The sequence below is a fragment of the Fusarium pseudograminearum genome, chromosome 2, assembly GCF_000303195.2.
Source record: "Fusarium pseudograminearum CS3096 chromosome 2, whole genome shotgun sequence".
NCBI classification, from domain to species: domain Eukaryota; kingdom Fungi; phylum Ascomycota; class Sordariomycetes; order Hypocreales; family Nectriaceae; genus Fusarium; species Fusarium pseudograminearum.
In genome coordinates this window covers 3,405,433-3,428,665 of record NC_031952.1, presented here as the reverse complement: position 1 = coordinate 3,428,665, position 23,233 = coordinate 3,405,433, and the positions used below count along the sequence as shown (strand labels likewise).

General features: G+C 49.1%; 8 protein-coding genes across 8 annotated transcripts; 5 read left to right on the top strand and 3 right to left on the bottom strand.

The window, feature by feature from the left end:
• Positions 1-5,186: 5,186 nt before the first annotated feature.
• Positions 5,187-5,690, top strand: FPSE_05578 (uncharacterized protein; the record flags this gene model as incomplete). The annotated part of the gene is made up of 2 exons (XM_009258696.1): positions 5,187-5,407; positions 5,453-5,690. The coding sequence occupies 2 exons, from the start codon at positions 5,187-5,189 to the stop codon at positions 5,688-5,690; spliced, it is 459 nt and encodes a 152-aa protein (XP_009256971.1).
• A 658-nt stretch (positions 5,691-6,348) lies between these two features.
• FPSE_05579 (uncharacterized protein) lies at positions 6,349-7,542 on the bottom strand (the record flags this gene model as incomplete). Its single annotated transcript, XM_009258697.1, has 4 exons — positions 6,349-7,120; positions 7,170-7,265; positions 7,313-7,352; positions 7,401-7,542. The coding sequence occupies 4 exons, from the start codon at positions 7,540-7,542 to the stop codon at positions 6,349-6,351; spliced, it is 1,050 nt and encodes a 349-aa protein (XP_009256972.1).
• Positions 7,543-8,651: 1,109 nt separating this feature from the next.
• Positions 8,652-11,072, top strand: FPSE_05580 (uncharacterized protein; the record flags this gene model as incomplete). The annotated part of the gene is made up of 3 exons (XM_009258698.1): positions 8,652-8,699; positions 8,755-10,240; positions 10,288-11,072. 3 exons carry the CDS (start codon positions 8,652-8,654, stop codon positions 11,070-11,072), a joined length of 2,319 nt encoding a protein of 772 aa, XP_009256973.1.
• Positions 11,073-11,536: 464 nt separating this feature from the next.
• FPSE_05581 (uncharacterized protein) lies at positions 11,537-12,343 on the bottom strand (the record flags this gene model as incomplete). Its single annotated transcript, XM_009258699.1, has 3 exons — positions 11,537-11,764; positions 11,821-12,149; positions 12,205-12,343. The coding sequence occupies 3 exons, from the start codon at positions 12,341-12,343 to the stop codon at positions 11,537-11,539; spliced, it is 696 nt and encodes a 231-aa protein (XP_009256974.1).
• Positions 12,344-13,754: 1,411 nt separating this feature from the next.
• Positions 13,755-14,735, top strand: FPSE_05582 (uncharacterized protein; the record flags this gene model as incomplete). Its single annotated transcript, XM_009258700.1, has 3 exons — positions 13,755-14,133; positions 14,182-14,419; positions 14,471-14,735. The coding sequence occupies 3 exons, from the start codon at positions 13,755-13,757 to the stop codon at positions 14,733-14,735; spliced, it is 882 nt and encodes a 293-aa protein (XP_009256975.1).
• Positions 14,736-15,465: 730 nt separating this feature from the next.
• Positions 15,466-16,285, top strand: FPSE_05583 (uncharacterized protein; the record flags this gene model as incomplete). Its single annotated transcript, XM_009258701.1, has 2 exons — positions 15,466-15,638; positions 15,688-16,285. The coding sequence occupies 2 exons, from the start codon at positions 15,466-15,468 to the stop codon at positions 16,283-16,285; spliced, it is 771 nt and encodes a 256-aa protein (XP_009256976.1).
• Positions 16,286-16,885: 600 nt separating this feature from the next.
• FPSE_05584 (uncharacterized protein) lies at positions 16,886-18,968 on the bottom strand (the record flags this gene model as incomplete). Its single annotated transcript, XM_009258702.1, has 3 exons — positions 16,886-18,099; positions 18,148-18,542; positions 18,622-18,968. The coding sequence occupies 3 exons, from the start codon at positions 18,966-18,968 to the stop codon at positions 16,886-16,888; spliced, it is 1,956 nt and encodes a 651-aa protein (XP_009256977.1).
• A 3,679-nt stretch (positions 18,969-22,647) lies between these two features.
• FPSE_05585 (uncharacterized protein) lies at positions 22,648-23,233 on the top strand (the record flags this gene model as incomplete). The annotated part of the gene is made up of 2 exons (XM_009258703.1): positions 22,648-22,734; positions 22,796-23,233. The coding sequence occupies 2 exons, from the start codon at positions 22,648-22,650 to the stop codon at positions 23,231-23,233; spliced, it is 525 nt and encodes a 174-aa protein (XP_009256978.1).

Sequence of the window (23,233 nt, the reverse complement as noted above, 5' to 3'; positions counted from 1 at the left end):
GCTGAGCTTCTCCATCAAAGGAACATTGCTCGTATCCATTTGTCCGTCTTCCTCCACCAACATAACTAGGTAATTAATTAATCAGCCTCAAATTGACTCGAGTGTGCTGAACAACGAATTACTAGTATACTAACTGACCTAGCCATCCAACTCGCGTCCACATCCACCGAAGCGAAGGAGCTCACCTCGCCTATCGTTCCAGACCTGCCTTGTCTTGTATGGTTAGGCTCGTATGGATTGGGGGTCCAAACCCATCCCTTAGCTTACCATCCCGCGTCTCATCAGCCATCTCCATCTTATTACCCGACATCATTCCGCGCTGTGTCGTGGCAAAAGGGTATTGTCACATCTACCGTAGATTTCTCTTGGTTCACAAGTTTCCGAAAGGCCCGCGCGCCTAGAAGGTCAGGAACGTTCCAAAACGTTTGGCGAGGGTCGAGGATGGAGTACATTGGCGTCTAACGAGGTGCCCAAATAGGAAATTCGACAAAGAAATGTGGACAGCTTGTACCGTTTTGATGTTGAACGACGGCAGGGGGGGAACGTGCAGATCATGACAACGTGGGATCATAGAGAGATTGTTCCTACCGAGATGGCCTAGACTGTTCTGTGTCAAGGGTTTCCCACAACAGTCAACACAAATTGTTCTGGAGATGGCATTTCTTCAGATCATGCATGTGCGATATCACCAATATCTGACAGATAGACAAACATATCATGTCCACTCTTGCCAATGCCGTGCATAGACACAACCGAAACCCATGTCGACGGTCTGTTCTCGACGCCCAAAATAGGCATTCACTGATCGGGATAACCCACGTGCTTAGTAGAATTCTGAGTCCAAAAATACCTTATCGACTACTGTACCAAGTCTACCTAGGTAGTCTAGATGGTAGTTTAGTCTACAGACTCATGATATGATCCTCATCTCGATCCTACAACTTTCTACCATGGAATATGACGTCGCGATGCACTCACTCGTACCGTTGATATGCAAGCCCCCGTCAGAAACCTATCCCAATCCTAGGCTAGTATGGAATATCGGAAACAAGATGAGAAATATCCCATCAAACAGACATCTGTCTGTATCCGTGACAATTATTACGAACCAGGTAGATTTTGGATGTGGCTGTGAAACTAGGCGCAGGGATGCTATGGTGGGAGGGGAAAGTGGCCTGATTTCTCCAACAGCCCATAACTGAAGAGACCACCCAAAAACGCGTGAGCGGCGGGGGCCGGAACGGAGAGGTCGGGAATGGTCAATGTTAGTCTTGTTGTATCTGTACACCCATTTTGTACCTAACAGTACCTCAGTAGGATCGCGAGAAATACTCGTCGAACCGTCTCCGTCGTCGTCCGTTGTACAGGGCTGATGGGGTGTTTTGCAGCATCACGAGTCCCCGTTTTCTTGGGCCTTACGGTGTTTCGGAGCCGGGAATCGCCTTGTGAATAAACGCGGACCTGATTATCGCGCGTTTAATAGATCATCTTTGATACTAGACGGTAACTATCACCGTGTCTCACCGGGAATACCCCATTCTACTGAGTCCGTTGATGAGAGACGGGAGAACAACCCCGTTGATCCCTCCAAGTGACTGCGGCATCTTTACGGCCCTGAGCGGCATCTTTGCGGCATAAGATTAGGTTTAGTCTAATTTAGTGTGTCACTAAAATAACGTGCCGCAGACTAACCTCAGCCTTTTAGAGTTGGACTACAAGCAATAATGAGTGAGACATGGATCCATCATCACGATGGTGTTTGAGAGAACACACCTGTCTATTCTGTACTCTTCAAAACAAGAGAACATATGCGATCTGCACAGTACAATGACGTTGGATTGCTTGTCTGTCCGTTACTGCTAAGCAGACAGCCGTACGTATCCTGGTAAAAAAAAACACAGAAGAGATTATCCCCAATATCGGATCCGCTTCCGCATCTCTTTACTCATATCAAAATTCGCTTTCACATTCAATTCCAAGACAAACCGAGGCATGTCTTTCACCTGATGCGGATACCTACATCTTGCTACTCATCTCCCACGGATGATCTCTTTCCTCGGAGTGTTTTCCCCGTATCGTCCTCAAGCCACGCCGTTTTACATAGGTACAATAGCAAACGCTGAAAGGGAACCTGCAGCTGAGTCAAAGTTTATGCTGTTACACACACACACACGCAGTGCACCAAACCGTCAAAGCTGAAAAGAGACAAAGCAAAGAAGAAGCAAAAAGTCTTGTTTTTTCAGGTCGTTGGCATGCGGCACGGTGCAACGTCCCTGCAGCGGGCCGTCTCGGCTAACCATTTCCATCCATTAGAATTGCTTTTGCCATTGTTTTGGTGTGGACAACAATTTATCAACCAAACCTTTCTTTTTCCTCTCGGTACGTGTACTTGCTCCATAAACCTGATGCATTCTAGACACCGGTGCTACGTCCTGAGATACTATTCGGGTTAATTAATTTCTTGACGCACCAACGCCTGTACCATGATCATCACGACCAAGTTCATGTGTCCCATCTCTAATGATGTGTTCTCATGGGATCTCGCATTATTTAAACGCAGCATGATATCACCCAAATGCTTAGCAAAGCAGATCTTACCCTTCTTATTGAAGCTATTCAGGACCTCCGTGTTCAGAGCTTGATACCCACATACAAGCTTCAACCCTGCAGTTCGGCCGGACGAGAGGAAGTCCGGTCCTTCACTCCTCTACCTCTCTACCTCTACCTCAACACAGACCATGCAAATTGACAAGAATGTCATTTTCGTAATATTCCCCGTCTTGGCCCAAATGTCCCTTCCCGAAGTGGCGCATGCGCTGTAACTCACCACGAAGGTACTCTGCCATTGAAGTAGGTATTCGTATTGTAGGCTGCTTGCTTTGCTTGTTCCCTGCAACGATCAACTAACCAACCAACGAACAGCACCGGGCTGTTATTATATCCGCCCGTTACCTATCATTGCCGTTTTGTCTCTGTTGGCCTGGGCTTGACGCCCGTTTGCTTCTCTTCCCCTCCCTCCAGGATATTGATGTGACACCTCAGTCGAGAAAAGATGATATCTCATAAATTACTTCATCGCCGATGTCTTTGAGACGAACCATTTCCCATGCAAATAGCCGTGCCCGATTCCGTCGACGATCCCTCGTCCAACAAACGAACAAGCGCCTCTCTCCCCCTCTTTGATGATATCCTTGTTGGTTGTTCTCTACCCTGCTTTATGTATGTTCACTGCACAGTCAAAGCACCTCCCAATCCCAGATGCTGAAGCACAACATGCATATTTCCTGCTGCCCTGCAACCTCGCGCTGCCACACTAGCACTTTCTACTTCCACGTTGACTCGTTGGCGTTGGACCTCGACCCTTCCATTCCCCAGCCAAGCCAAGTCTGCAGGATCTCAGTGGAGGCTTTGCCGCATCTCGCTCACTGGTGCAGAGTCCGACCGTTGCAGCCAACCTCTGTCCTCTTGTCTGTTCTCGGTACACGGCACCTTCGCCTCGACAATTGATCTACATGTCGACTTTCCCAATTCTGCCGTTGTACTCGTTGGAATCCTCCAGCTCGCCAATCTGCATCCTGAAGCTAACGTGTATCCAGCAACGCAGCAGACCAACTTCACTTGCAGAGGTGACACAGCAGAGGCCAAGAGTAAATAAGCAGAGTGCCCCCTTGTTATAGCCTGTTCTAGACATAAGAATTATACTATTGAGAAGTCAATTATTGCGGTTTGAGATGCCGTGGCCGGCAAGCCGCGATAGAACCAGAACCAGAACTACCGACCGACCGGACTTCGGGACTCCCGGGGGAGCTGCGTCCGATGATCTGACAGACGTTAGTTAATTTCCTCGTTTATATCCATTCGCCACGAGATAGAGATTGTTCCACAATTGGCGACTTGGCGACCTGTCAGGCATTTATGGCCAACGGCTGCGCAAGCTGGCTAGCCCCAGATCTAATGAAGGTTGTCAACAAAGATCCGCATTTACTTTCACATGGCAGAAACGCCGTTTTACCATAAAATATGACGAGTCTCATGGAGTGTGGGGTTTACTGAATATTGTTTGTGAATTATGAGTGAAGGGCGAAAGGGCAGGTTGGTAACACGAGCTCATCCCGGGTTACGACCAACACAACAGGAAGCTCAATTATTCGGCCTCTTATCTATGTACTAGAACTTAAAACTAATGTTTTAATACTTTTATTATATTTCCACTATGAGAACAGGGTCGGCATTACAATGGGGGCGTTTAGGCGCTTGACTGCATCTCATTGAGGTTAAGACGTTGCTCCCAATCTTTTGCAGATCTCACACCAACACCTGGCTAACCCACGGCGTTCCATCAATATATTGAACAATATCTGAACAATTCGAGTCCTCGGTCGCCATGTTCAGTTAAATAATACAATTGTTATCCTACGCCAAGATTGTGACGTGTTCGTTTCGCACTCTTTAGTTTAAACTCACGATCAAGGAGGCTGAGAGAACAAATGATGAGCCACACCACATCACTATTCTATGACCATATGTTCCTGGATCAATTATAAGGCCCTCTGAGCTATTTTAAATGTACTATCATCGCTTGAAGGTGTTTATCACCAGTGTTATCGCCGAGTTTCAAGATTATGCCCTTTTAAGCACATACCCTGTAGATTCTTCATTCGTCAACACTCTTATAAACCAACATAATCGTTAGTAGTACCTCACTCAGCTCATTCATAATAGCTATATACAGTACAAGGCGTTGTGCTATCACCGGCAGTTGTCTTGGGAGTGGCTCCCACTAAGCGCCGGGATCAACGTTGAACACTCAACTCGACCTCCGAACAGCATCATCACTACCCACATATTACCCAAACACCGAAGACACGTTCTGTAAATTACTTCCATTGCAACCCTCAGTATTGTTCTTTATATATTCACCGGCAGTCATTCGCCTAGTTCTAGATAGCTGATTGCCATATCCTGTCTAGAACACAAGGACACCGTACCTCGTTCGAGTAAGTCCTACAGAACAATCGCAATGTTGAACAACATGACAGTTTATTTAAAAGCATCAAACTCCCCGGTTATGACTACAGCTTCCTTCCTACTCAACCGATTTGGCTACATTTGACACCTTCTTATCTCTGCCTACACAAATGCACAGCAAACAGAAAATCGTCAACCAACACCCCAACACCGACAACATGTCTCACGCTAAGGATACCACGACTCCAGACCACAAAGGAAAGGGCAAAGAAGTCGCTGATCCCGCCCCAAAGAGCATTCTGAAGTCACCCCAGTATGCCCCCGCTGACATCTCCCAGCACGTCAACTTCGCTTGGGAAGCTAACACAACAGCCCGCATCCTAGCCGACAATCGCGGCCGTCGCCTTCCTACCGGTAAAGAGAATCGGCGCGAGCGCTTGTACTACGATCCCGGGAAGGATCGGGTGGTTGCTAACAACTCCAGCGTTGAGTGCGGCGCCTACGTTACCCAGGATGACACCTGGGATGAATGGGAGTTGATCTCTCGTCCCGGCCAGGAGGATGCTCCCCCCGAGACTGGCGGAGAAATCATCAGCTGCCGTGAGGTTATGAATTTGCCTGGCGACGACCGTGCCGCCTCCATCCTCAGTGAGCCGTTTGAGAACACGTGCACCCGACTCCAGCGCCATCTGCAGCGTGACTCTGAGACTGACCTTAAGTGATCATGTTTCCTCAGTAAACTCGACGAGTAAAAGTATGAAACGCTGACCGCGTCTAGCCTACTTGCAATCGTAGTTGTTCCCTGGGCAATGAGACCTGCGCCCTTGGTAGCGTAATCTCGCTGTGAGATGTGGTATTTCTTATGGCTTGTGACCCTGGGCATCGCTTGGGCTAGTATCGTAGAAAATTACCTATCGTAAGCAGACATCCTAAAGTCTTCCCGAATTTTTAGATAGCACGAGATACATCCAGGTTAATCGAGGTCGGGTTCTGTATCTACCTAGAAAGTCTGATAGTACACTGGTATTAATGGCGTCTGTAGATAAGTATTTAATATCATCATGCTTGCCCTTATTCAGCGGCCACCGAGGCCCTACCCCTAACATATGTAGTGAGCGTCTAACGTAAACTCTGCATCCCTCCCCTTGTATGCAAGCGATCTAGCAGAACGGTCTTGTTTAATGGCTAGCCCAAGCTGCCAGTGGCCATCCAAGACAAATGTTGAGTCCTTCTCCGGTTAGGGAGTTTGCTTCCAACAGTGATGGCTTCTCGTCTGGCAGATACTGGGCTGTCCAGCTGCTCGATAGAAACAGTCGAGTATTGTTGTCCGTCCGCGTCGAATTCACTGCCCACGAATGAATTGGAAGTAGAGCTGCCTTCCTATTCTGCAGCCTTCTCCGCACCTCCGCGCCAAAGGCCGTAATAGCCTTCGCAGTTCTTCCACAGCTTGATGGTACCATCCTCAGATCCGGTTGCATAAAGCTTGCCGTCAGGAGAGAATGCGATCGACCAGATGGGACCATGATGTCCCTTGTGTGTGTCAACCTCTGTTCCATCGTCATATCGAATCACCTTGGCCCAGGTACCGGGTTCTTCGCCAACGACAAGTTTACGTCCCTTGAGATCAAGCGACACACTGGCAATAGTGTAGGTCAAAGAAATACGCTTCAGCTCGTCCATCGCCTGAACACCACCCCAAAAGTACGCCGTCTTTCCAGCCGCAACAGCGAGTACGGGCTTTCCACCACCAATGTCACTGGGCGAGGCGTACTGGGGGGCCAATGAAACCATTTCACAGGACTTGATGTCACCATCGAGAACCTCGTGTCGGATGCAGGATCGGCTGGGTAGGTCCAACCAGCGAATTGTCTTGTCGGAGGCAGTCACAACAATGTTGGGGTCCTGGGTCCAGCAAATGAACTTGATGGAACCAGTGTGAACACCCTCGCCAATTTCAAACCCAGTCGAAGCGTTGATGGTAGTTGGAGCCCCAGCTACCGGAAGCTCTGACAAGTCAAAGATACGTAGCTTCTTCTCCATGCCACCGGTCGCAATGAGGTCGGAATTATCGGGAGGATACGCAATGGCACGCACGATGTGGTCATGCTGCAGAGTGTGTAACAACTCGCCGGTGTAGGTGTCCCAAATCTTGCTTTGAGAGTGTAAGCGAGAGCAGCGATTTGTCCGTCGAGCTTACTTACGCTGTGAAGTCAGCTGATGCAGTTGCAGCATGGTGGGCATCAGGGCTGAGCCTGGCCTGCCAAACAGCACCTTTGTGACCGATGAGAGTACCGATCCTAGACGAGTCAGAAGAGCCAGTGGGTCGTTATCATGGACACCTTACCAATCGCCAGTAATACCGTTACGAAGCATGGGGTTGCCATCTAATAAACGTCAACACACGATCTACCAGAAGAAACCCAACAACGCACCTTTACAGGCCGAGATCATGTAGTAGACATCGTTCTTATCTTTGTCGGTGTCTTTCTCGATAGCTGAGAAGGCGATATGCGGGACGGGTCGAGAGTGACCGTGGCAGGTCAGAGGATGGTACTGCCGAGGTTCAGAGGCCATTGCGACAGTTGTGAGAATCGATGATCGATGACGGGGATTGTTGACTCTGGCCAATTGCGGTTGGTTGAAATGTGAAGCTGGATCGGACAGACAAGAAGGTGTCGCTCAATGAGAATTGAACGTCAAAATTCTAAAGGAGAGTTGAAGTCGTAACGGTCGTAGGCGTCGTTAAGAGCGATCTGTATCGTGACTCGTGGCAGTGATTATCGCGTGTCGTCGCAGAAGTGTGGAGCGCCTTTCTCGAGCGATAACAAGGACAAGATTTGGAGGAAAGGGATTGAGGATTGAAAGACGACAAGGAGACGAAACAGGTCGTGGTAGTGTCAGAGAGAATCGCAGAAGAGAGAAGCGTAAGCGTGCCCCCAGATCAAACCCCCGTCCAAGAAAAGAGTAGAAAGAGGAGAAGACAAAAGGAGGGTGGGCGGTGATAAATTGCCAAATATTTGCGAAAGACGGGGAAACAGCAGCGCGCATTCAAAAGACAGGGTCACGCTTGCCCACTTCATACAGCGGGGTTACAGGAATGAAGGCGGTGGACCTCTCTTTCGGAACATGCACCGCCACAGGGCGGGGTGCTGCAGGTTACCTTGTTAGCTTGTACGGCCGAGATTTGTATGGCAGCAGTTGATGTGTGACGACGACAAGGGGATAGAATTTTACAATGTGCAGTTCTTTAAACATAAGTAGACTGCCCCTTCTCTAGACATATCCATAGAGCTCTAGGTCTAGGTGTCCCTATTCTTATTCCGAATTTCTGATTGCCTACCATGTCCGGCCAAGTGGAGGTGGCTAGGTCGTTTCTAGTGACGCAGTGTGGCTTAAGCTGGACCGACGGACAGGAAGGGACAATCGATTAGCTTCCATCACTGACCACTTTCGATCTGTCAACGACTTTACAATTTGTCACGTTGCTCTTTCATGAGTGTTTATGATACAACTCCGCCGTAATTATTTCTTGACTTCGGTGATTTTTCTCTTGGAAAGATAGCAGGCCATTCTCTTCCTTCTTTGTCATTCTCGCATTCATCGTCCCTTCCAGTCCATTACTCCCCATTTTGTTGAGCAGTGCCACATACATACTCAACTCATCTTGTCTAACCCTCACCAAAATGACTGACTTCAAGCTGTCGGCACAATTGGTCGGCCATGAAGCTGATGTAGGTGATGTTCAGATCACATCAAAAGGTTCTTTTGAACTAACGGGTCATCTAGGTTCGAGCCGCAAGCTTCCCCTCTCCCGATACCGTCTTGACTGCCTCTCGCGATTGCAGCGTCCGCGCATGGCGTCGCACCCAAGCATCTCCTCCAAACTTCGATGCAACTCTTTTGAGCCGCGGCTCTGAATATGTCAACTCTCTCTCCTTCTTTCCTCCGACAAACGAGCATCCTGATGGATATGTTGTTTCTGGTGGAAAAGATACCATCATCGAAGTCAAGTCCCCTAACGCAACCAACACCGATAACGCCGAACGTCTTCTGATCGGTCACTCAAACAATGTCTGTACTATTGATGTTGCTCCCAGTGGCAAATATCTAGTGTCCGGCGGTTGGGACGGTCAAGCGCGTGTTTGGAGCCCTCAGAAGTGGGAGACAGAGCTTTTACTCGGTGGTCACGAAGGCATGTCGGTCTGGGGCGTTGTTGCTCTTGACGACCATACCGTAGTGACTGGCTGCGCTGACAAGAATATCCGCATCTTTGACTTGCGGCAGTCTACCGCTGGAGAGGTGGCGCCGAACTCAACCATTCATACACCCGACGTTGTCCGTGCCCTTTGCAGGGTTCCTAAGAATCATCCGAGCGGTGCCGATATTGCGAGCGCGAGCAACGACGGTACTATCCGTCTATGGAAATTGAATGGCCAGCAGGTTGCCGAGCTTCACGGCCACGAAAGTTTCGTTTACAGCATCACAAGCCTCCCGACAGGTGAACTGGTCAGCTCAGGAGAGGACCGCACTGTCAGGGTGTGGAAGGGCAACGAGTGTATACAGACCATCACTCACCCCGCTATCTCTGTATGGACAGTGGCAGCGAACCCCGAGACTGGAGATATCGTTACAGGAGCCAGTGATAGCATTGCTCGCGTTTTTACAAGAAGCCCCGAACGTACTGGTGACGAGGCGATGCTTAAGGAGTTTGAGGAATCCGTCAAGTCATCATCGATACCCCAGCAACAAGTCGGCGGCATCAACAAGGAAAAGCTGCCAGGTCCTGAATTCCTAACTTCCAAGTCTGGCACCAAGGAAGGTCAAGTTCAAATGATCAAGGAGGACAATGGTGCCGTGACTGCTCACACATGGTCCATGAGCCAGCAGCAATGGGTCAATGTTGGAACAGTCGTTGATGCTGTCGGCAGTACTGGCAAGAAGGTCGAGTATAACGGAAAGATGTACGATTTCGTTTTCGATGTTGACATTGAGGACGGAAAGCCTGCTCTCAAGCTTCCCTACAACCTCTCTGAAAACCCTTACGAGCGAGCCACCAAGTTCTTGGGCGATAACGAATTGCCACTGTCCTATCTCGACAATGTAGCCAATTTCATTACAGAAAATACTAAGGGTGCTACTCTAGGCCAAACTTCAGAGCCCAGCGGCCCTGACCCTCTTGGTACTGAGTCGCGATATCGCCCTGGTGAGGACACTCAGCCTAAAGTGCTCCCTCAAAAGGACTATCTGAGCATTACAGCAGCTAAATATGAAGGTGAGTCTCCCATTTCATCATTGTCCGAGCATCCACTGACTATTTAGCTATTTTCAACAAGATCTTGGCCATCAACAAGAACATGGTTTCATCAGGCCGCAAAGACGCTGCTCTCAACCCATCTGACGAATCCACGCTTTCCGAGCTACGCACTGCCCTTGAATCCAACAAGCCTGTTCCTCAGCACGCCATGCCTCTTGTTGTCCGTATTCTCACCCAGTGGCCCTACTCAGACCGTCTAGCTGGCCTCGATCTTCTCCGCTGTGTCGCCAAGTATCCTTTTGTTGCGCAGTTCTCTGATCCGACCGTGGGATCTCTTCTCGATCTTGCTTTCGCATCATCTCTGCCCCAAGACGAAACGCCTAATGAGAACGCAGCCATGATGGGTCTTCGTACGCTTGCAAACATCTTCGCCACCGCCAATGGCCGCTCGGTTGTTAGCGCTCAATCGGATGAGGCAATCTCGTTCCTGGAGCGTGTCGTTGGTGTATCATCCGATCCTATTGGACCCTTCAACCGTAACGTCTCCATTGCGGCCACCACAGCAGCAATCAACCTTTCCGTTCTCGTCCACCGTGAGCGTCTTCTTACCCCCGACCAACGTCGTCGTCTAGCCATCCTTCTTGGTACAATCCTTTCTCGTGATGGTCAAACGGACTCAGAAGTTCTGTACCGTGCCCTTGTGGCGCTCGGCACATTGCTCTCCGCATCAAAGGCCGAAGCGGCCAATCTCGGCATCAAGGGGTGGATCCAGGGTGCTGCAGGACGGAGCTCGGAAGAGCGTGTCAAGTCTGTCGCGGCAGAATGCACCAAGGTAGCTCCGCGAATGTGATGGCGGCAATGCAAGCGTTGCAACGCCAGGCCGGGTTCCGCTTGACACAGAAACAGGGCCGGAAGTACGGCAGTAGATGAGAACGACATAGAACAGTAAATAGATACCATCTTTTCTCCACCCATACGTATGTAGTCAGGCTTCCGTTTTGTCTAATCTTGATGCTCATTTGTATGGCCCTATTTCAGGTCAATTAGATATGTACATCATCGAGTGAACTTCATTTTCGCCGCTGCACTGATGAAACCAGCATGTTGAGGTTGAACAATCGTGAATTTGTTATTTGACGTAGTGTCTCAAATGAATGAAGCAATATAGAAGCTCCTCCAACACCAAAACAAGACATTCTGGCCCATTTCAGGGCTCATCAGAAGTAATTATAGAAACAAAAAACCAGGGGATATCCTAATTCCCACCATAAACGCCGTTCATTATGCTTTCAGATATACGTTTTGTTCACTTCATCACGCTAGCAGAAAAGCCCACAAACCAGCTGCCACCAGGGGCATCCAGCCCAGCTGGCGGAAGGCTGGGGTGGCACCGGATTCGCTCGCGTATTCGTCTGAGCCGGATGCCTTGGTCGTGATAGTGTATATATCTGCGAAGCCGATGTCGGTCGAGTTGAAGCAATTGGTCTCGTTGACCTCTTTGAGTTTCTTGTCACCTGGGTCTGCAAAGATGATATCAACGCACTACATTTGTATTAGCTGGCTGTTGACAAGAAAATGATTGACTGCATGTGACGTACAGAGTAGAGAGATGCGCCATGTATGGCGAGTTCAACAACTTGGATTGTCGCTTTGTCTCCGGCCTTTACTGTTGTGTTCTTTGGCAAAGGCACCTGAGGGAGGCAGATGGTTCCGGGAAAGGGGTTGTTGGTGGGACCGAGAATCTGGAACATGGGAACCATGGGGAGAGTCATGTTCGCAGGACCACCGTCAGGACCGTCGTCGCCGAAGCCCATGTTGATGTAGGCGAATGCTGTCTCGTGGCCGCGGAACCAGCCGGGCTGGAAAGCGACGGCACCACCTGTCGTGGGCCAGTATGTACGGTTTGTTGTAACATTGTGACCACCGCCTTGTTACTTATTAGTTGTTTGTCCCGTGTTTGCTTGAGCGGAAAAGGAACGTACATGGATATATCCATTGCATGCCGTAGGGAAAGGTCGCATTGGTGATGAGGTTGTTGCCGCGCCAGCCCGGATAGGTGATTACACTATGGGCGGAGACAATTGTCGCAAGGACGAAGGTGAGCAGAGCTGAGGTCCGCATGTTTGCGATTTGTGTATGGGTTTATCGGGTATCGGTAAGAGTCGCTACCCTTTCCGCTGTAGCAAACAAATATCGCTATGTTTCGCGTCCAGGTGATAAAGCTCAGCCTCGTGAAGCAATGAACATATCACGAACCAACAAACAGAATAGCAGTCAGGCACTATCGGAGAAAAAAGAACAGAGGAAAGATTGAAGATGGGGAAAAAGGGCTTATGAACTGGCCGCATGGCGTCGAGGGGGGCGTGGACAGGACATGGTCTTAAGGAGCCGGGGAACCGAGTGGCCATTTTTTTTTCTTGAGGACCGGGATCCAGGGCGGCGGCTGCAAGCACTTGATTTGATGTGATGGACATGGGAAGTTCCTCAAGGCCAAAGATGAGAGAAGCAGTGTTGAGTGTGATATGAGAAATCTGCCCAGTAGGAAGCCGTTGGAGATGCTTGCTGGAGGGTGTGACCCCTGTTGCAGGACCCGTAGAGAGCGTGGAGAGCGGGCCAGTAGAAAGCTGAGGAAGCAGTGACAGCCTGTGAGTCGACTTATTTCTCGCTTTTGGTTGGGTTGCTTTAAGCGCTGACGCTAGTGCGGGGCGGGGCGCAGGGCCAATGATCTGCGGGAGCCTTAATCGTGGCGCTCGGCTCCAATATCCAACCTCCAACCTCCAACTCGTCTCTCTCACTAATTAACTCCCCCGCTTGACAAGGCAAGGGGATAGCATCAAGATGAAAAGGCTCATTTAATAAAACAAAAAAAGACTCCATGAACTGACTTTGCTTCAATATCGGATCAGTCGTGCCGGATTTCGGTGTCACTCTTGTATGTCTGTATTCATCCATCTGCTGACTTTTTCACACTAGACGCCGTGTTGCACATCACAGAGCACAAACACAACCGTAAGCTGATAGTTTGTCACAGTCACAGTACTACGTTGTAACGTTGGTTTGTGCGTAGTTTGACCACTGGGATAAATGACCATGTCTTCTTGTGCTCGTGCATCGCGATGCCGTGCTGTAGAACACCAAAAGACCGCACGAAAGACCACAAAGAAAAGAAAACGAAAAATAAAGACAATCATGTATTCAGAGCAATACTATAAAGCCATGTTCAGATCCAAACCAGTCAGGGAATTTTATTGTTATCGATTTAATTGTTCTTCAAGCAAAGCGCCACTGTCCAGTCCAGTCCAAAGCCCTTCCCTCACCTTAACTTCACCGAGCTACACCGAAACGGTGGAGTCTCGAAATCTCAATCTTCACGACAACCTCACTGAGACTCACTGTAAAAGTGAACATCTCACAAGAATCCTCTTTTCATTCAAAGCCAATTGATCTCATACATCCCACCCATATTCATTCTTATCCCCAATTTCTCTTACCTCTAATCTCACTACATCCTTCACTCTATTGACTCATCGCAATGTCTTCCCCTAAAGATTCCCAGGAATGGACTCAGGTTTCTCGCAAATCTCGCAAGAACAAGTCCAAGTCCACAAGTTCCAATCAAGTGTCTTCATCATCTCGCTCACATATCAACGCCCGCAGAGACGTTCCCAACGAGGAAAACATTCGCGCCCCAGCTGAGCTTGAAGCATCTTACAGACAAAATCGAGAGCACTGGAAGTCTGAACCATCATGTGCAGAGGTCCGCGAGCTCATCGCGAGCAAAGCCTCACATCTCAACAAGATCAACCGCGCTATCAATTTTGGTGTTGGCACGTTTGATCCCAAGGGGGTCTACAATCCCAAGGCATCATTCGTACAACTCGCAGCATTTGATATCATTGTAGAAGAACTAGGTATGGCAACTCGACACTCACAGAAATAGAACTAACAGTTCTATATAGAGAAAATCACAGGTGAAAAGATAGAGACGTATATTCAGGACCCCCTGTTCAGCGACTCCGACAAGACTTTCCTTGCCAACCTCGGCCACACCGTCGTCGAAGAGCCAGCAGGAAACGATCTCATCACGCCGACTACCTTCTTCTTTGGCGTTCATCTCTACAAGGGTGTCTATAAAGAAGCTTTCGAGAAGCATCTTCCTGTGCTCTTTATCGGAACAAGCTGGGATGCTTGGGAGAAGTAGGTTGCCCTTTGATGTTTGGGTCAATTGATGTGGCTAACAACACTTAGTACGTTGGATGTGGATGGCCTCGAAAAGATCAAAGAGATACACAATACGTTTGAGCATTGCGAATTCCCCGAAGACAAGTACGACACGGCCTTTTCGACCACGGGTATTTACTGGAAGGTCGAGGGTGAGGATGAGAAGAGTGAGTCGGTTGAGGATGAAGACAAGGGAAAGGGAGAGGGAAAGGATGACAGTGATGGAGTCGCAGTCAAAGAAGGGGACGAGGATGAGCTTTCCAAGAAACTTGAGTCGACTACTATCTCGTAATAATTAACTATCAGCGAGGTCAATTGACATCCTATGGATATTTATTCTTCTTTGGTGCCATCAGTGCTCGACGGTAACGGAGTGCTCCACAGGTATTTCTATTCTATCATTTTCATCTCATCTCTTCAATGTTTATGTTCTTTAGCCTCTTCACCCCCTTCTGGCCAACAACTTCTAAATTCATCGCCACTACTTACCTATCATCACCCCGGGCATTTAGCACAAATCTCCATTCCCAAGTCCTGTGACGTTTTGGGCACGTTTGGTACGCTATGATCCTTCTCCTGTTATCTTGATCTTCTCTGTATACTGTTCTTCCAACACTCCCCCTTCAAGCCTCCGAGCTCCCATTACCTGACAATTCCTTTCTCAGTTTGGACAACAGAACATATTCAACTCACTTCCTCCCTTCATGAGTTCATTTCTTTATCTGTGATTTTCCCTAAATTCTCGAGAGCCTTTTCATAAACAAAAGTCACTCTTTACCTAAAGAATTGGTTCAACACAACCAACTAAGCAGTTGTTGTCGGAACCTTCCTCTTTTTCATACCCTCTCCCGTTATCCTTCCATTACCTCGACTCAAACCAGTTCATCAAACCGGCCCACTCACCATCTTCGACAGTGATTCACAAAGGTCTTCAAGCTACGGACTATAACTTCATCCTGTTGATCCTTCTCTCCTAAACTTTACTCAACCTCTTCACACAACTGGTCAATCAATCATCAACAATGTCTTCTTCGCCAGAGGCCAAGGGCTTGGACCCAAAGGCCAGAGAGGCAGAGTATCAAGCCCTATGGCAAACCTGCGATCGTGCCACGCGAAAGGGTGACTACATTTGCGCTGACGAGCAAACAAAGCGGGACATCCTGTACACTGCTTGCCACGGTCGTATTGCGAAGAGGTACATCCTTCAATCAATCATCTCGTTGAACTTTATTGACCTTAAGCAGACGTGCTCAGGGCAAGACGATGTGCGGAACAAAGATTGTCAGCATGGTCGATCTTCACATCCAACGAGAAGCCTCTCGCCTCCTCTATCGTGCACCTCGCACGATGCATGCCCCTGATCCTGCCCCCAATCTGTTTCCCTACCCTGCCGAGTCGCAGAACTTCAATGCCAATCATGTGGCTTTCAATCCGGCTCAAAATCCCTTCGTGTCTATCCCGCAGCATCAACATCCGCCGCCTCAAGTTCCAATGGCTCCCCAAGGATTCGACATGTCGATGCAAAGCGAGAGCCATTTCATCCGCCATATGCAGGAACAACTGAACACTCAGGGCGAGTATATCCAGAGGCTGATCAATACTCTCCGTGACTACCACGGACGGATCGTCACGCTGGAGTCTTCGATGAAACAGGTGGAGGAACGCGCTGCAGCCTTCGCCCAGACTGCCCACCCCATTCACCATGCCATGCAGTACCCGTTAGAGGGCCTTAATGCTGGCTTCGACTTTTGCCAGGAGAGTCCAGCGACGCCTGCGAGCCAGACCCAGGACGGGAATGGGGATGGCGATGATCAAAAACTCGCACCATTGGTACAAGCGTGAAGTACGTTGGAATTTTAAGCAATAGGATGACATTTTGGGGTGACAGAGAGGACAATCAGCAAAAGGGCCAGACTATAGGCACGATACAAAACGAGAGGAAATGGTTATAAACATGGGATGGAAAGGCGATGGATACTTTTAGCGTTACTATATAGCTTCTAATGAATGATGATGACGATAACGACAAGGAAACGATCTATACACGATAGCGCCTTCGCCCAAATCGACTAGCCTCCCTGTGTCACCATTGCGAACAGCCGATGGCTAGTTCATCAAATGTGCTTCCTATTTGTTGCCTCATGCATCAACTATATACATTCGCAAGCGCAAGTCGTTAAAGGAAGCCCTTCCTTCCGGTCCGTCTCTACAAAATAATATCATCTGCAACATGAAATAAACAACAGGCATTGCAAGGTTTCCGCCCGTTTTCCTAGCACTCCCAAACTCCGGTTCCATGAGGGAAAAGAAAAAACACATTAAATACTGAGTGTCGGAGTCGCTATTGGCTATATCCAATGCATGTCCTTGTACTCGTAAGCTGGCATCGACTCAAGGGTGCATCGTGGCTGAGAAATGTCGTAGAATTGCGTCTCTGGTCGTTTATGAAAAGGCGCTGTAGTCCTTGAGCGTCTTGCCGTCGCAGTCGGGAATCTTGACTCCCTTTTTGAGATCGCGATCAATAGTCAAGAGACCCCACTTGTCCTCCCACTCCTTGCCCTTGGTGTTGTACCTCACCTTCCAGGGCTCGTCGAATGCCTCAAACCAAAAGTAGTTGGTACCATTCTTGAGGGCCTGGCAAACCCAGTCCTCCATGAAGGTGTTCAGTCCGTCAACGCCAGCGACTGAACCCTTGGTACAAGAAGTTGCGGTACCGCCGCAATGGGTTCCGCCTCCAGTGGGCCAGCCCGTCTCTGAAATGATGTTCTTCTCCTTGTCCGACTTCCAAAATTGACCATTGTTGTTCTTCCAGAAGCTGGAAGTCCAATCAGCTGCTTCATCGGCCTCGACGCCTGCAAAGAAAGGATGAATGTTGGCCATGATATAGTCACTGTCAGCGGCTAGCTCAGAATCCCAATCATCTCCCAAATCCGAGGTGGCGACAGGCAACTTCAGGCCCTTCTTCTTGAGCTTGGTGCGAGTGTCGGACAGAATCTTTGACAAGGCGGTAATGTTCATCTCCTCTCGGAACAGAATCTCGTTGGCGATAATGATGCCTTCGAATGGGTCATCGCCGTACTCGTCCAGAATATCCCACATTTGACTCATCTGTCGCTCGTTGGTTGTCTCATTCTTGTCCAGCCAGACACCCATCCAGATCTTGGTGTCGTCAAGCTCCAAACGCTGAATGGAGTGGATCAGCATCTGAGTTTGGTTGCAATCTGTACCGTAGAGTCGGATCTTGTTGGTCAGCTGGCCCAAGATGGCCACATCGCGTGTAATGTTGTTCTGAGAAGGCGGGTTGTGCATGCAGTCGGGATACTGAGAGTTGAGCGGGGTGTAGTCCATGCCAGGGAATACTCGGTGCAAATCAGGGTTGTTGAGAAGCTCCTTGATCTCGGCGCTGTTCTTTCCGAGATCACCGTTCTTCTTCGTGTCGTCCTTAGCTGACTCTCCCTGTCCGCTACCACCACCAGCGCTGCTTTCGTCTTTTCCATTGTTGACCATGCTGCCTACGACGCCACCCACAATGGCACCGACGATGACAAGGAATACCACAATGATGATGAGCCATTTGCACTTCTTGCTCCTCCCGGTATCGTCAGCTGCCGAACTATAGGGCTTTTCGCGTGCCGCGTTCATCTCATAAGCTCCGCCTGTATTGCATTAGCAAGTGCGCACTGTAGTCTTGAGGAAATACTGACCTCTACCGCTCATCAGGCCGCCAGCAGCCGCACCGCCTCCAACCGCAGCGGCAGAAGCAGAAGCACCCCTCTTTGCGCGGTCTGAGTTGGAAAGACTCAGCATCGAGTTTCGTTGACTCTTTCCATACACCAGACCATCATCTCCGTCGTCGATGATCTCATTAGGATTCACCACACCAAGATTGGCGCTACCGTGTCTTGAGTTGGTGTATCCATGGTAGGGGTTGTCGACATAAGGGTCGCTTCCATTGTAATGGGATGTAGAAGATGAGCCTGGGGGTCCACGGGGCGAATCGTATCCGTTTCCATAGCCGCCATTTCCTCCATACGGATTCTGTTGTGTCCGCGATGGAGGTGGAGGCAAACGAGAGTGTTCCATTGCGCCGGTGCCACTACTATAAGGATTGCGATTAGCAACGTTGTGTGCGGTTCAAGTCTGCGCCCGGTGCAGTATGGGAATTTGGAGGATCTTACCCCAGATGTCCTCCTCCGCCACCCCCGTAGGTGTTGTAGCCCTGATCGCCGTGGTAGTCGCGGTCGCCTTGGTGAGGTGATGGACGTCGGGGACTATCGTAGCCAGCTGATCCTCCGTAAGGTGAAGCCGAGCGACCTTGAGAGTGGTAGTCGTCGTAGCCGCCTTGCACACGGCTGTAGGAAGAATCGGGATGGGCGCTTGGGTGGTTTGATCTCGAGGGAACGTCGTGGGCAGCGGTTTGCGAATAACTATGGGGTGGAGGAACGGGTCGCTGCGGCGAGGGATTGTAGTAGTTTTGAGAGTCGAGAGGCTCTCGCTCGTAAGGATCCCCGTGGTAATTCTGCATTGTGGATAGGGTATCCGTAGAAATTTGGATCCAGGCGAAAGCGACTGGTAGAGTACAGTACGGATAAGATAGCGGGATGGCGACTCGAGAGCAGCCAATGCGATGCCAAGAGTATGGATGATGCCAGCAGCGGCGAGCCGCCTCAAGGTAACCTATGGGGCTCTTGTCGAGTGGATCGATCGGGTTGTAGTTTGTGGTGGATTTAGCGACAGAGAGGTATCTGAAAGCGGAGCAAGACCAAACAAATACAAGGAATACAAGTGAGCGAATGGAATAAAAAGACCGAGTCTTGGGTTATTGATTGACGAGTATGCGTACAGTAAATAAGATGAAGGGAATGGAAGGGGGAAAAAGATGGAGGAGATACAAGAGTCTTGATTTCAGTGCAACTTTGGGGCCGTTGCAAAGTTGGAAAGAGCGAATGAGAGGATCAAGCAGCGTCTGGGGAGCCACACCGGATGCGGACCGATAACCTGGAATTGCCCTTTTTAGCGGGAATTCCGCCCTGGACTCCCCGGCAACGGGCCCCTACAGCTACAACAATACAGGCCGGGCAGTCAACGACCCCGGCGAAAGGCGGGACCCGTGACGCAGACGTTTTGGTCGCTCAACTTGAGACTTGCTGCTACTCTATTCTGATCAAAAAGAAATAGGACTCCATCATGTTGAAAACGGTTGTCAATTACGAAACGACCTTTTGTCCCTCGAAAAAGAATCAAGACAAGAGGTTTTACGAGCACAGCCTCCTCCAAGACGGGTCCAACGGCAGAAAACGAGGTTGGCAACGATCTAAACTGTGTTAGTCGTCAGATGGTGTATGAGAATAACCAACACGGGGTTGGTCAGGTTGGCTGGCTTGCTGAGGCTATTTCAATCGTGGAGGCGTGCGCGTCCTTCTTTTTTTACTTTACTGTTTCTCTCTCTCTCACTTTCTCTCTCAAAACCTTGATCTATATTCGGAACCCGTCTTTTATTCCAACCAACTTGTTTCTGTCTAGTCTTTGTCCCCTATTGCTGATCGCCGTTAAATCCAATGCCTACCATACATGTTAGTCTCGTATGGGTAATTAATATGTTCACGACAATAGCGTCGTCGTATTGACACCTCGTTCGTTACATGCAAAACAACGAGGGTCGTCCTGTAAGATCATGGCACAGTGAAGTCTCGACTCTAGACCCCTGGTCCATTGACAACTCTCTTGACCAGGTATGGTACTTGTTACTTTCGCCTGTCGATTGACGATCAATAGCGGCCCAGGATCATGGAACGCAACAATGCGATATGGGTCAATCAAGTAGCGATCATCCTGCGGTGACTACCAATCTATTGAGGCATGCACTACAATCAACAAAGCAATGCATCTCACATTGATGAGGCGGTATTACAGTTTACATCCAACACAATATGCGCAGTTCTTAATCAATGTTGTACAAACATCGGAGCCTTGCTCGTGGCGTAATATTAATTTATCGCCTTAATTATCACCGACGGCACAGCGACTAAAATAAGATCCAGCACCGTTATATCACGTCTTCCTAGGCGCTATTTGCTCAAATTAAACAATGCCCGGTTGAATGAACCATCGCCGGTCGCCCTTTTGTTATTCTATTTGTCTGCGTACCACAATCAGCAGATTAAAGGATCCTCACTGACCCGGTGTTGCTCCCATTTTTTTCTCTTTACCTGGTGCGACGCTTTCCTTTGATTGGAGTGTTTATGTATATGCGACACTTTTGGCCGATCAATGAGATCTGTGCTTCGACGATAAGAGTTTTGATAGTGATCGCTGCAAATTATGCTTGTCATCGACGATGAACCAGTCGTCCAATTACAGTTCAACGGAGGCATCCTCCCTAGATGCCAATTCTCTCCCCCCAAGCATAACACTAACAATCCAATAGCCTCGACGCCAAACATTTTAATAGTGACATGTCATTAAACTTGACGACAAGTGCTATGTTAGGGCTGAGATAGTGCTATTTTCTGGATCAGATGGGCAATCATGGCTTCCTAGACTTATGTCTAGCTTCAGCTCAGGCAAATTAGCCATGGACCCTTGAGGCTGAGAAAAAAGGGATCACGCGACACTTTGAGGAATGCTAAAGCTAATGTCCCTATTTTCAGATTTCGAGGCTTATCAAAGCCACCACAGGTTGCTGGCAGGTATTTGGCCAGGATGTTTCATATACCCGGCTCTAATTGCTTGATGAACCATCACATTGTCAGGAAGCTGTTGTGGAACGTTACGCTGAGTATATGCACGTCATCATGCCAACACAAGCCATCGATACACAACTATATTTTATCTAATAATGGCATTGGCTACTTTACATGCTCAATATGGGTGTAGCGTTGTACGAGGTAGTTGTTCAGTGCGCATGAACGACAGAGTTACGCTCCAGGGTAGTCAATGTTGACCGTGTAAGACATCAAGGGATGGAACACTCAGACTCCATCAATACAACTCTACCCATCCAAGTAATTAACACAAGTAGTGGGCTTCGTAACGGTTTCCCATGCCTTTTGTGCCGCTTTGCCTATTTATTTGCCATCCCGGAGGCTCCGGCTCGTATGTCGTGTTTGATGGCTTACATCTGTTTATACGACCGAGCTCCAAGCCACTGTGTGCAACGTTGAGTATGCATGCCATGGAATCAACAAAGCAATCGTTGAGAGTAAACGTTGTTAAAGGAAATGAAGTCGTCGTTTGGCTGAGGGCATGAATCTCTTGGTACTGTACTCCTATACGGTTGGTGTTGAGCCTCTCGGTCAATATTGATATAAACATCTCTCTTTTTAACTTAAGGAAAATTACTTGACAAAAAAAGCATTGCTACAAATGGTAGGCTACAGCCCAAGCTATAATAAGTATTGTAGAGGTTCTTAATTGTTGAACACCATAGGCATTTCTAATTGGCTACCTGTCAAACAACACCATCTTAATCAACTTTAACGTATAAACGCCAATTAGAATACCTTCTCATCACCGCAGTATACACTTCATGGACTGACAGAAGAACAAGGAAATTTAGCACAAGACCCCGATCACATACATCGTGATCAACCCGCTCATGTGATCGGGTTTTCGAACAAACAGCAGCTAGCTCTGGAGAAAATCGTCTTATTCTCAACCTCGAAGCCAGCATCGCAATGTCACACAAGCACACATTCACTGAATCTCACCATTCACAATAAAAGCCAAGCTCATAATGACGTTGTATACAAGGTCTTTCCTCCCTGACCCCAGCCAACGAGCTGGCGCGCGGAGCTTTACTCCGACGTCCGCTCCACATATTATGCTCATCTGAATGACTTCGTCGATCGATTGCACGTCGAAAAGTGAGTCCTCTGTTTGTTTCGACAGCGATTTCTTCAGAAGTGCTCAATATGCTTTTGCTACTCTACCAGCGGTAAGGCAAAGATGAAGGAGCCGCCCATAATGGGAGGCCTTGTTCCGGCCTGGTCACCGTGATGTCATGTCGACGACTCAGGTGTTGATGTCATACATGCGAAACGACGGCATCATGAGGATTTATATATAGCCTCGCAGCATCAGAGAGACGACTTTTGCTCTCATCACTCTCACAATCCCATCTCTGCAATCAGATACTCCCAAAGATCCCTCACAGTCTCAACCACCAACACACACTCAAGACTTCATCACCAACAACAATCATCATGTCTATGAACCCCGAATCCGCTACTCCCCAGATGGGCGAGTTCCGCAGCAAGGTCGCTCCCGCTGAGCCTCTCATGAAGGGTGGTGTAAGTTCATCGTCATAGATATTCTCGTCTTCTCAAATATATGTACTTATAACTCATCCAGCACGCTCCCGGAGTCCTTGTCGGTAACGAAGCTCTTCCCGAGTTCCATGCTGAGATGCACCCTGCCGGCACCGCTCCTCCCGAGAACACCTTCCAGCCCAACCCCGAGTCCGAGATTCCAGCTCAAACATCTGGCAATGAGGGCGCCATCCCCGCCGCCGCAACTCTCGGAGGAGCTACCTCTGCCGACGTTCACACCGGCCTAGGCAAGCCCGCTTCAGGACAGACCAGCCAGGAGCTGCACGGTACAGAGAAGAAGAACCGCTCCGGTCTTGAGGGCGTTGGTGCCAACCCCTCTGATCCCATCCACGACAAGGGCGCCGACCGAGACCACCCTACCAACTACCGTGGAAAGGGTGGCGAGAATGCGCTGAATTACCCTGGTGCTGAGGACCGTGAGCCTGCTAAGGCAGAGGAGGTTGCGAGCGAGCGTCGTTAA